General features: G+C 45.1%; 1 protein-coding gene across 3 annotated transcripts in view; it reads left to right on the forward strand.

The window, feature by feature from the left end:
- CDC42BPB (CDC42 binding protein kinase beta) overlaps positions 1-14,724 on the forward strand; it is a 110,039-nt gene that overhangs the window by 83,062 nt on the left and 12,253 nt on the right. For 2 of the 3 annotated variants that reach the window (XR_005451381.1, XM_038747575.1), the window contains exons 22-30: positions 1,889-1,939; positions 4,281-4,370; positions 4,804-4,881; positions 6,512-6,617; positions 8,981-9,117; positions 9,885-10,024; positions 11,473-11,554; positions 12,955-13,171; positions 13,606-13,668. Coding sequence is in view for 2 of the 3 variants with exons in the window: in XM_038747575.1 (XP_038603503.1) it covers positions 1,889-1,939; positions 4,281-4,370; positions 4,804-4,881; positions 6,512-6,617; positions 8,981-9,117; positions 9,885-10,024; positions 11,473-11,554; positions 12,955-13,171; positions 13,606-13,668 (964 nt within the window). In the remaining variant the exon portion in view is untranslated. The remainder of the gene's footprint in view (positions 1-1,888; positions 1,940-4,280; positions 4,371-4,803; positions 4,882-6,511; positions 6,618-8,980; positions 9,118-9,884; positions 10,025-11,472; positions 11,555-12,954; positions 13,172-13,605; positions 13,669-14,724) is intronic. The other variant, XM_038747576.1, reaches the window with a different exon arrangement.

Raw genomic sequence — 14,724 nt, forward strand, 5'->3', positions numbered from 1 at the left:
CACGGGGACTTGGGGTCAATTTTTACTGTCAAGCCCCATTCTGGACTCCGTTAATTGTGGTGATTGATAAGAGCTTACTATGTGTCAATCACTGTTCTAAGCACTGGAATAGATACAAAATAAAGAGATCAGACCCGGCCCATGTCCCACCTGGGGCTCACAGTCTAAGTAGGAGGGAGAACGGGTATTATTGAATCCCCGTTTTTTCAGATGAGAAAACCGAGGCACAGAAAAGTGACTTGCCTAAGGTCACACAAGAGACTAACAGGATTAGTAGCCAGGTCTTCCATCTCCGAGGCCCGTGTCCTTTCCACGAGGCCACATTGCTTCCCACATTGGTACGTGCTTTTCTAAAACGATAGGCTCTACAAAATGTGAAGTCTCCTCACTGGATGTGAACTCTGGGAGGTGGCATGGTGAGATGCCAAATTGGCATTGCCCCAAGCTGCTGTTAGCCAGTGGGTTCCAGCTGCCAGACCCCTTAGACTGAGACCACCAGCTGAGTCCTTGGCAGCCACGGGCACTGATCCTGCCCCCAGGCATTGCTGGACCTGTCATCCATTCCAAGGATACCTCAGGGACCTGAGTGGTCCCGGGCTTAGAGGTTAAGGCGCGTACTCACGGGCTTGGGATCTGTAGCCACCTGAGCCAAACCAGGATCCTGGGGCCCTACCCACCAGGGCAGTTGCAGAACCTCCCCAGCTACAGGAGAGTCCCTGAACGAGGAGTCACTCCAGCTCGGAGCAGGCCACTGCAGGTCTGTTGTTCTGGGAGTCCCCCAAGCTGCCGCAGGGTTTATGAACACAGGGTCGGGCACCTTGTCCATTGGTTTATTTACCGCTGCCTAATGAATGGCATGCCCGTCCCTCTCCCTCCAGTACTGGCAACTGTGTGAGAAAGGAATGGGGGGAAATTGCCTAGAAAGTGAGACTTTTGAAAAACCTAGGTTGTCAACACAGGGCAGATTGTTGATCTCGGAGGTGAGAGGGAGCTTTCATTCACAGTCACTAAAGGAAGCTTTAGAAATCTCTTCAGTCGCGGGTCAGTTAGTGAACTTTTACATTAGCAGTAGCGTTGAGTGAAGTGCTTACTCTGTGCGTGCACTGTACTCCCCACTGACCTCCCTGCTTCCAGTCTCTTTCCCCCCTTCGCCCCATACTTTGCTTTGCCTCAGTAATTTTTGTAAAACATGGTTCCACACACATCTCCTCACTCCTCAAACACCTCCAAGGCTTGTCCATTCCTTTTCTTTCCCCATCAGACATAATCTTTCGACCTTTGGTTTTCAAGGCACTCTATCAGCCGCCTCACCCCAGCCTATTTAATCTCTCTCTTCCACTACACCCCTGCTTGTGTACTTCATTACTCTCAAACCAGTCTCCTCCTGGGCCTCGTTCTTGTCTCTCCACCGCAACCCTCTTGCTCATCCCCTCCTTCGCATCCTGTGGACCACTGCTATACCCATCTTCAGAGTCCTTCCAAAGTCATCACCTCCAGGAGTTCTTCCCCTGCTACCACCATTTGAGTACTTTCACAGCAGCGAAGCACTTGGATAATCACACACTACTCTCCCCAGTCTCTGGCTCCTTTGATGATTTTTTTTTCCTTTCCACCTCTAGAGCTGATACCGAGTCTGGATTGAAATAAGATGGATGGGAAGTTTCTATTATTTTAAAAAAATCATTTGACAGCAGCCTGTAAATGTGATAGTGTGTTTACAGAAATTTAGAGCATGTTTTCCAAAACATCTCCACTTCATATGCCCCTTTATAAAATTTGGTCAGTCTGCAAAATGAATCATTATTGAATTTGCTACGAGATCCTCTTTGAGAAAGTCTTTGGGTAGATAAATGATCATTTTTATCCCTCCTGTTTTGTTACCACCAAGGATTCTGTTTCTTCCTCGTCTACGTCTTCTCTACTAGCCTTTTGGGAAGAAGTAAGTCTCTGCTGGTAGTTTATGCTTCCCTAAGCTTTCTGTCTGTATTAGTAAAACTATTATCCTAAACTAGTGAGTTTCCTGCTCCTAAATTTTTAGCCCTTTTGTAAATTAATCCATTAAATATAACAAGCACTGTTCTACCTAAATTAAATCATGTAATAGTCTTTTGAGGTTTAGTCATTTGAAAATAGAGCACCTTAATGATTTTAACAAACTTGATGTGTAGAAGAAAATCCCCATTTTAGCTGTAAAATGTCTAACAATCTGCCACTATCCTTCTAAATCTGTGACTCTTAGAAATGTGTGTGTTCATATATTGAGTTACTTTTGTCATCGTCTCTGCGGTAAATCTGGGTCCTGTTTAGGAACCTTGTCAATGACCACAGTTTTAAACCATGGAACTGGCTGTGTTGCCCTCATATTTTCCAGAGAGTACAATTTAAAGTAGTTTCATTTTGGAATATCCTTGCCTAGCTGTGGGCAGTGTCAATTTGTAGTTGTTGCCTACTACCTCCTTGTGTTATCAATTAGTAATGTAGAATTAGCCTATTAAATAATAATATAAAGTATTTGGGATGGGGCACTCCCTTTCCCAGTTAGTAGAAACATGAAATGTAGTAGACTGAAGTGGTGTGGGGATTTTCATAAAATTAAGGGCAATTCAGTACCAACTTAGCTGAAATTGGTGAAGAAAAACCAGTGGCTCCCCTGTTCCCTACATTTTCCTGGACAGTTGCTCTTGGGAGCTGGCAGTCAGTGGCACTCAGTGGGGCCACCTCTTCCATAAGTTTTTCTCCTTGGCACTCATGCCTGGTGCCCAAGCAGGGAGGGTACGGCGTGGGCAAGGAGGGTTTCTCTGTTTCCCTCAGGAGCCTTTTCGAGCTTAGCCTTGCCAAGGCAGGAGAGAGGTTTCCCAACCCAGTTTAGCGTAGTGAAAAAATTTCATCCAGGCACCCCCTTCTCCTTCCCCCCAGCCCCCTCCCCTGAGTAAGATATAGGAAACCATGGCTGGGCCTCTCAAGCACTTAGTACAGTGCTCTGCACACAGTAAGCGCTCAATAAATACGATTGAATGAATGAATGAATGAACAAGAGGGCCCGAATGATGGGTTTTGTTCCTGGGGGACCAGGCCACAGAGCCTGTGCCCTCAAGCCATTTGCTAGTTACGGCTGGTAATGCCCAGGCAGATTACAAAGATGAAATACTCTGTGTGAATTAGTTTCATGGGAAGGTCCCTTTGCCTGCTTTTAGGCTTGAATTGAATTTTTGAAAAACCCTTTCTAGCCTTACAGATTTGTTGTCATTGCCTCGTCATCTTTCATTGCTTGCACAGTCGTAAAATCATCTCTTGGTAACCTTTAGTCATAATTCTTTCATCATTAAGCTCTCTGTCTCTTCCGTTTGAGAGCACTCTACCTTCCCAGGGTCCATCCCCAGTGGAATTCACTCATTCAGTCATATTTACTGAGCACTTACTGTGTGTAGAGCACTGTGCTAAGTACTTGGAGAGTACAGTTCGACAGCAGAGATAATCCCTACCCAACAACGGGCTCACAGCCTAGGAGTGGGAGACAGAAAACAAAACAAAGCAAGTAGGCATCAGCAGCATCAAAATAGATGAATAGAATTATAGATATATACACATCATTAGTAAAATAAATAGAATAATAAATATGTACAAATATACACAAGTGATGTGGGGCAGGGAAGGGGGTAGAGCAGAGGGAGGGAGTCGGGGTGATAGGGAGGGGAGGAGGAGCAGAGGGCCTGCTGGAGGAGGTGAGCTCTCAGTGGGGCTTTGAAGGGAGGAAGAGAGCCAATTTGGCGGATGTGAGGAGGGAGGGCATTCCAGGCCAGGGGGAGGACGTGGGCCGGGGGTCGATGGCGGGACAGGCACAGAGAACGAGGCACAGTGAGGAGGTGAGCGGCAAAGGAGCGGAGTGTGCGGGCTGGGCTGGAGAAGGAGAGAAGGGAGGTAAGGTAGGAGGGGGCGAGGTGATGGATAGCCTTGAAGCCGAGAGGGAGGAGCTTTTGCTTCATACGAAGGTTGATAGGCAACCACTGGAGATTTTTGAGGAGGGGGGTGACATGCCCAGAGCATTCCTGTAGAAAGATAATCTGGGCAGCAGAGTGAAGTGGGGAGTGACAGGAGGTTGGGAGATCAGAAAGGAAGGAAGGGAAGGTGGGAAAAACCACTGGCAAGGGCTCCCTGGATCTCCCAGCCCCAGGAGGGGTGTGCCTTCTTGAATGGTGAAGAATTCACCATTGAATTCCTGAATGGTGGCAGAGACCATGACGTAGTGCTCTTCACAACTTTATTTCTCACTGTTTTCTCAGACCAGCTCCACCAGTGAGCAAGAAACCCCGGGTCCCAAACCAGAAGTCTCACCCTCCACCTCCGTGTCTCTCAGTGCAGAGCAGCAAGAAGTAAGGCAGTTGACATTTGCTTATTTTGGGAAATTCCCCTGAGCCTCTTTGCCCAACTGGTGGGTGGTAAATGTTTATTGCAGGCAGCATCCTTGATGAAGTGAGAGGCCCAGTCAGATTATTGGCAGGTTTACTTCACGCCTCTAAGAACAGTCTGCATATGAAGCTGTTTCCCAGGCCTTCTTTAATGAGCGTATTGACGTACTTGATCTTTGTACTAAATTTTGCCCTGCTACTGCCTGACCTGTGAAATGCTGATGAGTGCTTTGAGAAGGGTATGCCACAGGTGTAGTAAATCCCAAGTGAAAGTGAAGTTGAAAGTGACTCGGTATCTTAATGTATTTTGCAAGGAAATCTATCCTCAGTGCAGAAAGTTAAAAGCAAAGCTGCTCAGAGCCCAGCCTCACTAATCTTGTAATTTACTGAAATCCAGGGAACGACTCGACTTCAGCAGAGAGTACCTGCTACTCCTTCCCCCATCATTCAGTCCATTTCACTAGCTGTACCAAAGGTGAGCTCTTACTAAATTTTGTGACTTAAAAGAGTTGTGTGTGTGTGTGTGTGTGTGTGGAGAGAGACAGAGAACTTAATGCATTACTGAACTTCTTTATAGAGTTGTAATAAATCCTCATTAATCCAGTATCAGTTTATTCAAGGAAATGCATCATTTGAAGCCGTTTCTGTTTACCAGTAAATTGGGAAATGTCTTATTAAGAAAAATCCCAACTTGGTTCATTGAAATATTCGTTTCTGAGCTGCTGATTTGCCAGTGAACAAGACTCTTTTTCCAGACGTTAGGTTTATCAAGTTTTGAGTCTGTTTCGTCTTTTAGTGTGCCCAAGTGAAAGCGCCTAATACTTTAACTTGATGAGGCAGTATAATCTAAGTATAAATATAGGTGAAGAAAGATTTGAGCAGTTCATTCGCAGGTAAGTTTGTTAGGCTAGATCGGGGCTGGAAACCTAAGGCTCTTTTTTTTGTTTGTTTTAAATGGTATTTGTTAAGCGCTTGCCGTGTGCCAGGCACTGTATTAAGCACTTGGGGTAGACACAAGCCAGTCACATTGGACACGGTCCACGTCTCACCTGGGGCTCACAGCCTTGATCCTCATTTTACAGATGAGGTAACAGGCACACAGAAGTGGAGTGACTTGCCCAAGATCACCCAGCAGACAAGTGGCAGAGCTGGGATTAGAATCCAGGTCCTCTGGCTCCTAGGCCCGGGCTCTTTCCACTAGGCCACACTGCTCTTTCTTGATGCCAAATGTGGCTTTGAGCATAGGCGCCCACTCTTTAGGGGGTCAGTGTCCCACAGACGGAGCACCCTGGAAGAAATGCCGTCAGCTCTGCCCACATACCTCCCGGGGCAAGGTGTAGCCGACCCGTTCGGCCCCATTGAGCCAGGAAGGGGCCGAAGTGGAGCTAAGGTGGTGGCTTGACTCCTTTACCCTCTGCCTACTGGAGGCAACCTCACCTGGTCTGGGGATAAGTGGAGCTCCCGTTGTCATCATTGGACAGTAGGATGAACTGTATGCCAGTCAGGGGCAAGAGTAGCCCCTTTGCCAAGGGTCACACATACGTGTCGTGGCTCCCACGACGGGACGAAAGTCTCCCCATGGTAAAGGGCAGTGGAGGAGAAGGAGAGGAGGAGGAGAAGGAGGAGGTGGTGAATGAGATGGTGATGAATCCTCTGGCACCCATCCTCCTCCCTTCCCACAGGAATAAGTTTGTTCTTTCCCTTCGTCTCTCTCCCCTTCTCTTTCCTCCTCTCCCTTCCCCTTCTCTTTCCTCCTCTCCCTCTTTCTCTTGCTCTTCTTTCTTCTCCTCCTCTACCTCTTTTCTCTTTCTCCCTCTAAGTCCTTCTAATAAATAGCAATGTAAGTACAATATTCACTTATCTTTCTATCATTTCATAATTACACAGTGATGTAAACTACATCTCTGTGCGTCCGTAAAAGCATTCGGCTTTCTGCACGCCAACCTCTCGGGTGATGTTTCGTTTGGCTCTTGCACCAAACAGCAGCTGATCCCTGGGCTAGATAATGGCTTGTTATTTTGATATAGACTTAGAGGTGTTAATCTGTTCTAGACATTGCTCTTAAACTTGTTTGCAAGTAAATTGATCAGCCTTTTCTGTTTCAGCCTAAAGCTCACCAATTCAGTATCAAGTCCTTTTCAAGCCCAACTCAGTGTAGTCACTGCACTTCCCTCATGGTGGGATTAGTCCGACAAGGCTACGCCTGTGAGGGTGAGTAATTTGGATTTGGGTTGTTTTTGAGACCACGTAAATGGAGTTCATTACTCTGAATAGCCTCTTACTTTAATCGTTTTAAATAAGAGCATCTTTTTTTAACCTACGGTGAGGCGTTTCCATCCCACACTCTCACCACAGCATGCCTGGGGAGCACAGAGGAAGGATAAGAGGGCACGAAGTGGAGGAGAAAGTGCTCTAAATGAGCAAGACTGGCTAGAAGCCCGAGCACAAAGCAAAGTGCCTGGGACACACGGTCGACTATATGGTCTTTTGAAACATTCAAAGGAAGATTTTTAAAAACCAGCAGTAAAAACTGCCCTTAGAGAGAAACTCAGTGGGATTGGGTTTGGAGTTTGAAGACCAAAATAAGGCACAGATATTGCTAGAGTGGAGAACCGAGACAAGGATGTAGCAAATCAGGAAACCGTCCATTGCTGACACATCCCAGAGATTTTGGGGAAACTGGGAGAGATGGAGGTTTAAATGAGGCAGCCCCAGACTTAAGAGAAAGAAGCCTCAAGAGCCTTTGGAACTGCTGGGTGATGGAAACCAGGAAAGGCAAGAAGTAGGGCAGACAGCCCAAAGACACCATCAGAAGGGGGGATAAGAAATAGATATAACTGGTGTATGGCTGACTCCTCAGTAAACCAGTGAGGCAGGGGGTTGGAGCAAGAAATCCTTAAGAGAAACAGGGAAAAGCTTCTTTAATCCTTGTAAGTCTTTGATGGTTCTCAAAGAGACCACAAATTCACATGGCTTAACTCATCACATCCAGACATCCAAACTACCTTGAACTATGGAGTTGTCATCAGACCATATATTGGTGACATTAGTATTTGGGAAAAGTCAGCTATTTCCAGTGACTGATACCGACTTGTCTCCGACGCTGTTAGCTAGCATTTGTCAGAGGGTCACCAGGTAGGAACCCTTGGCTAAGGGTCACAGAGGTACCGCCACTTTGATTTTCGATGTTTTTTCAATTTTTTGCACAGTGAAAAAGATGAGAATTTCCACTGGCGTTGCATATTTTTTTTACAACCGAGAAGTTTAACCACAGGACCTTTGTAATTAGAGTGAAATACAACTGACTTTTTCAGTCTGATGGGACCAAAGCATTTTGGCTGTCTTGTCATTGTTATTGGGGATGTATACTAATCGTAACCCACTTTTCTAAGTGACAGAAAGAGGATCTTTTTTAACACTCCTCTGATCATCCTCCTTGAGGAGTTTTCTTGCTTTCTGCTGGTCATGGGGCAGACAGGATAAGGGGATGGCTCCTTGCAAACCAGGTCCACTACTGGGAAATCAGTTAAAGCACATGACCTCCCCGGAGTGAGATTCCTCCTACTCTTAAACCAAAGTTCTCTGGAAGTCTAGGTAGCTCAGGATATTGTTTGTGGGATTGATTATCTGGGAGCAGCATAAGACCTTGGGTGCCTGAGCTGCCCTAATTAGGGATGGATTGCTCTCCCTAAGTGGGTAGGGGGCTAATAATAATAATAATAATGGTATTTGTTGAACGCTTACTATGTGCCAAGCACTGTTCTAAGTGCTGGGAGAGGTACAAGGTAATGAGGGTGTCCCACATGGGGCTCACAGTCCTAGTCCCCATTTTACAGATGAGGTAACTGAGGCCCAGAGAAGTGAAGTGACTCACCCAAAATCACACAGCCGACAAGTGGCGGAGCTGGGATTGGAACCCGCGACCCCTGGCTCCCAAGCCCGGGCTCTTGCCACTAAGCCACGCTGCTTCTCATTTGCCTGTCTCACCAACCTCAATGTTTGCATGCATAGATGGGGCCTCATTATTAATCACATCGTCCTGAAATAGAAGAAATATTTGAAGATGGTACACATATTTTTGTGGTGTACATTTGGTACAGTGTTCTGCACCCAGTCAGCACTCAATAAATACCATTAATAATGATGACGACAGTGATGATATATATGCCGTAGTCCCTCTGTGGGTCCAGAGGGAAGAGCACAGAAGACATGGGTCCTAGTCTTGTTTCTGCCTGTTACTGGCTAATGTAGGTGAAATCCTTGTGTGGACTTGACGATGTATTACACGCCTTCCTGCCTATGTGCTTGTTGCCCAGCAAGGACAAGAGACAGGAGAGTCTGAGTGATACCGGGCAAACCCCTAACACCAGAATTAATTCTTCTGCTGGTTTTTGATGCTGGGGATCTTCTGATTAAGTTCTTATCCATCATTCCAGATAACAAACTCCATTATCTCATATATATATATATATACATATATATATATACACACACACATATATGTATGTATGTATGTATACATGTATGTGTGTGTGTGTGATAAATAACGGCATGTTTTATGTTTGTATTTCCAGTGTGTTCATTTTCGTGCCATGTTTCCTGCAAAGATAGTGCCCCTCAGGTCTGTCCTATACCTCCTGAGCAATCGAAAAGGCCTCTCGGAGTAGATGTGCAGCGAGGGATAGGAACCGCCTACAAAGGTTACGTCAAGGTAAGCCTCTTAACAAGCTCGTGTTTACTGAGCAACTCCTATGGGCAGAGCACTGAACTAAGAGCTTGTGAGAGAACACTAGAGTTGAGACCCAACCCCTGCCCTCAATAATAGTAATGATGGTATTTGTTAAGTGCTTACTATGTGCAAAGCACTACTGTATGCACTGGGGGGGATGCAAGGTGATGAGGTTGTCCCACGTGGAGCTCACAGTCTTCATCCCCATTGTACAGATGAGGGAACTGAGGCACAGAGAAGTTAAGTGATTTGCCCAAAGTCACACAGCTGACAAATGGCAGACCCGGGATTAGAACCCTCAAGCCATAATGTGGCAGGGGAGACAGGCGTAGGAAAAATAATAATCATTATGACATTTCTTAAGGGCTTTTCTTTGTGCTAAGCATCAGGGTAAGTAAAGATAATCCGATGGGGCACAATCTCTGTGTCCCACACAGAGTTCAGTAAGAGGGAAGGAGGGAGTGCTCAAATAGAGGAATGAAAACATAGGATCACTTTTTTCCCATCGAATCACACAAATGCCTATTGAAGCATCATTAAAAATCAGTTACTCTTAACCCCACTGAATTCCAGCCCTTCTGGATCTTCTGTGTAAATACCAACTGAGAAGCAAAATGAAAAGGTTTGGTTATTATTTTCACGGGAGTATTCACATGGGGAAATGGGAATCAGAAAATGTACCGTCCGCGGTTCAAATATGCGTTATAAGTAAACCTTAAAATATAATGTAATCAAATATTTCTGAGCAGGTTCCAAAGCCTACAGGGGTGAAGAAAGGATGGCAGAGAGCATATGCAGTTGTCTGTGACTGTAAGCTCTTCTTGTATGATTTACCCGAAGGAAAATCCACCCAGCCTGGAGTTGTTGCAAGCCAAGTTTTAGATCTCAGGTTTGTTTTCTTTGCTGCTTAAAAATTATAATACTAGTATTTATTAAGCCCTGTGAGCTAAGCCCTGGGGTAGATTCAAGATAAATCAGATTGGATACAATCCCTGTCCCACGTGAGGCTCGTAGTGTTTAAGAGAACGAGAGAACCGGTTGGTTTTTTTAATCCCCATTTTGCAGATGAGTTAACCGAGGTGCAAAAGAGTTAAATGACTTGCCCAAGGTCACACAACAGGCAAATGGCAGACCCAGGACGAGAAAAACTCAAATACAAATGCTGTCTTTATTTATACAGATGATTTTCTAGTCAAAATGGGAAATTATTTCTTGGAAATGGCCATATTCTAATGTCTTAAGATTTCATATCCTTTATTTTCTGTAATTGTAAACAAAAATGATTAAAGCTTCCTTGTTTAAAATGTATAGCTTCCCTTCCTCAGTTGCTTTTGGGGGAGAAATGACCAGGTGAGCAGGTGGAAAAGAGTTCTCTGCAGTCAAGAAACCAGAGGAAATGATCATCATCAATCGTATTTATTGAGCGCTTACTATGTGCAGAGCACTGTACTAAGTGCTTGGGAGGTACAAATTGGCAACATATAGAGACAGTCCCTACCCAACAGTGGGCTCACAGGGGGAGACAGAGAACAAAACCAAACATACTAACAAAATAAAATAAATAGAGTAATAAATATGTACAAACATATATACATATATACAGGTACTGTGGGGAAGGGAAGGAGGTAAGATGGGGGGGATGGAGAGGGGGATGAGGGGGAGAGGAAGGAAGGGGCTCAGTCTGGGAAGGCCTCCTGGAGGAGGTGAGCGCTCAGCAGGGCCTTGAAGGGAAGGGAAATGATGTAAAGAAGTCGGCTGACCTTACTGAAATGAGAACATTAAGCTTGTCCAGTTGCTCTAAGGATATAGAGAGCATTTCTTCCCCCCTCAAAATAGAGATCCGAATCTACATCCTGATCCAGGTCTATCCCTGAGGCAGGGCAGTGGAAGGAAATGTTGGCCCCAGATACTTGAACTGGGAAGTTAGCAGTTATTGAAACCTCCCTCCATTTACCTTTTCCTAGCCCAAGTGTTTGCTCTCCTATTTTGTCAGTTGGATGCAGTTCTTTCACGAGTGTCCTAGAAGTGCCTTGTGCCTGCTGTAGCCAGAGATACAGACCAAATGGGTATTTGGTGGTAAGCTCATAATTGAGAAGTTAAGAGCTGTTTGGAATAGAATGTATCCAGAACATCCATGAAGCAGCTGTTTAGATGTCATTTATTGCCAATTTATGCTTAAATTGAAAAGAGCTTATGCTTTCTAGTATAGTCTGTGGGTTCAAAAAATAAATAACCCTTTCCAGAAGAGAAGGTAAAACGCATAAAAATAATCAGAAAGAGAATGATCTTCCTCTTTCCTTAGAAAGTCAAACTGTCCCAATTTTCTGTTTCTTGCAGAGATGAAGATTTTTCTGTAAGCTCTGTCCTAGCATCAGATGTAATACATGCTACCCGCCGAGACATCCCTTGTATATTCAGGGTATGGTCATTATACTTTCTTTTCATTTTAAGAGAGAGTTCGAGTGTAATTCCTTTTCGTACTGTAGAAAATAATCACAGACTGGCTGCCAAATATACATTTCAGAAGCTTTTTCCCGAAGTTTCCTAACAAGAGAAGGTGTTTCACCACATTTCTAAACAGTTGTGTTTTCTTCAACTTGGGAAGTGTGATGAAACCCACCTCATTGAAGTTTTGGCATTTTAATGCTTCGTGTATTGCTTTGTTCCCACGTTAAAAGAGATCTGATTTTCCAACCTTCCTTTCTTGCTCCAGATTCCTTGTGCACCTTGCGTGTGTCCATCCCGCTTTCCATCATCACCACCACCACCATCACCACCACCACCACCACCACCTAGCAGCTGCTTCCTCTCTCTTTTCTCACAGCCTTATCCCTGTTGGTGTGGAACCTTCTGTGCAGCTGCTGACATCTGAAGCAAACCTCCATTTCGCCACCTCACAGCTCCTCTGTCTCTTTTCAAATCACTCCTGTGTACACCACTTTCCTACGTGGTTTGCATCTCAGATTACTCTGTGCTCTCTCCTTATTTGAACTTTGAGCATTTCGTTCTAAGAGAAATCTGGGGATGGTGTTGACACTTTCATTCCTTTAATCATTAGAGCACTTTGCCATACTTCGGAGTGTGCTTTTTCAACTCAGTCGAGTTCTGAATTTCGCAAACGAAGTCTAGGAATCACCTTTGGTATTGAATCCCATTTCTCCACACAGAGACCACCAAAGTCCCTAATGCAGAAAGAGAATTGTAATCATTTCACAACTAAACAGCAAGCAGAACGATCCAGGTTCTCATAATGAGTGCCTAGGGAAGATTTCACCCCATTGGCGATATCATTTGAATTGAAATTAAGTGCTTCTCCATAAAGAGTATTGCCTCCCTTGACAGTAATCTGAGAATCCGTTACCACTACTTTCCCTGAAATAAATATTTTCAAAATATGCTACCACACCAAATTCACAAGGAACCTAAATGCTGGTGAATTAATGGGATTTCTCACAGCTGGGTTTTGGACTAATGTTGTAGTTACCTTGTTCCGTATTTGGTATGAAAACCTGAGGGGAAAGCTTGAAGAAAAGCGGAAAGCCTTGGAGACTTAGTTATTGCCAGACCCTTGACTGTAAAGGGAAAATAAAATAAAATAAAATAAAAATGGCATTTTAGCTCAAAGTCAAAAGGGTCGTATTCTGTACGGAACACGTAGTTGGCTCCATTTCTTCCACTCAGGGAAAAATAAAATTTGTGCTCTTTGGAAGTGATCCACTGTCAAATCAAATGCCTTTTTTGTAGTAGGATCTTGTATTTTGTCTGTATTCGGTCTAATTTGATGTTTTATAAGCCGGTCTTTGTTTTGTTCTTTTGAAGGTGACAACCTCTCTCTTAGGATCTCCTTCTAAGACCAGTTCCCTGCTGATCCTGACAGAAAACGAGAATGAAAAGAGGAAGTGGGTGGGAATCCTAGAAGGGCTCCAGTCAATTCTGCAGAAAAACAGACTGAAAAACCAAGTTGTACATATTCCACAAGAAGCCTATGACAGCACACTGCCTCTGATTAAAACCATTGTAACTGCTGCTATAATCGGTACGCATATGGGGATGACCATTTAAACCAGTGTGTGCTTTCCGACAGCTTTGCAAAGTTTGATCAGGACGGTCTGTCCAGGATCAGCCTCTGCAGCCACTCCCAGACCCCATGGGGGAGCGTCAACACCAGAACCGTCACCTGCAAACCCCGAGGATGGTGCTATACATAAACGTGCACTGCCACACGTACCCACATCTGCAAAGCAGAATGTTTTCAACTGCTGTAATATGTAGGCTTTTATATGTAGGCTTTTATTTGAAAGATGAAAGCCAATTGTTAGGAAAGCACAGGCTATTTTAGACCTTAAGTTACTTTGGCCTGTGCTTCGAGGTAATCTGACCAAAAGCCAACATTTTGGTTTCTAACATAAACACAGTCCCCATTTTTCCTGGTTCTCCTCTTCTCATCCATCGCCCTCTTGTTTTCTCCAGATCGGGATAGGATAGCTGTCGGTACAGAAGAAGGGCTGTATGTGATAGAAGTGACCCGTGATGGTATGTTGCTGGCGGGGGTCGGGGGCATGGTTTGGGGGAAGGAAGGGGCGCGTATTTAGCTGGTGCTTGTGTGGTTGTTTCTCAGGCAAATTTGGGATAGAAAGTGTCTGTGTTCACACACACACCCACCCACACACACACACTCACTCACTCTTAGGGGGACTTGTAAGGACCATCTATTCAAGTGAGTAACCAATACCCTTATGCCTGAGAGGAAAGTCAAGCTACTGGAAAGCATGGAAAAGCATTTCAGTGCTCCACTTGCCCAAAGCCCTGTTCTTAACCAAGTGAATGGTGAAAACTTCACCATTTCAACCCAGACTTTACCTGTGCCGATAATAGTCCTTGAGGTGCCCACCCAGTCAGATAACATGAAATAGCTTCTGCGTGGTTTAGTTGCCGGCTCAATTATTCTTTCTCAGTCAACCCTATGCTATCATAGAGGCTTTCTCAAAACCAGGGTCTTCCTTTCCTGTTCGCTCTTTTGACCCAGTTGGGTTAGAAATTTGAGAGCAGCCGTGTCTCAGCCTGAATTAATCTCATTCTTCCCTGAGAAGAAAGTCAAGTGTTTCTCCCCTCTGCTGTTTGATGGACCGCGTGTGAACGTGTGAAAAAATCCCGAAGCAAAATTGGCCTGTGTTCCTTCCCTGGGGAGGTGGCAGGGTTCTGTGTGTGGTGAGTTAGCCTCCACCCCAGAATGAACAAGAGCATTTTTCTGGGCTGTGTCACCTCAGATTGTGTTTCCTTTCGCTTTGCTGTACAAAACCCAGTGGTTTAGCTCAGAGGTGGGGGAGCACCACAGAATCGATTTCAGCAAGGCCCGTTGCCATGTGTCACACACCCTGGCCCAGCCCCTTCACAATCCATTCTGCCCTGGTTTCAGCCACTTCTGAGTTCACGGAGCGCTGGCCTGAAAGTTGCCCTGGGTAACCCGAGCCAGAAAGTCTGGAGATCTTGGAGCGAAGCTAGGGTCGGTCAGCGTAGGCCTGGAACTGCTACTTTAGCCCCTGGGATTGGGGAGGAGCCAGACCAGTACCACCCCTAGACCTTCTCCAT

The sequence above is a fragment of the Tachyglossus aculeatus genome, chromosome 1 (genome assembly GCF_015852505.1).
Source record: "Tachyglossus aculeatus isolate mTacAcu1 chromosome 1, mTacAcu1.pri, whole genome shotgun sequence".
NCBI classification, from domain to species: Eukaryota; Metazoa; Chordata; class Mammalia; order Monotremata; family Tachyglossidae; genus Tachyglossus; species Tachyglossus aculeatus.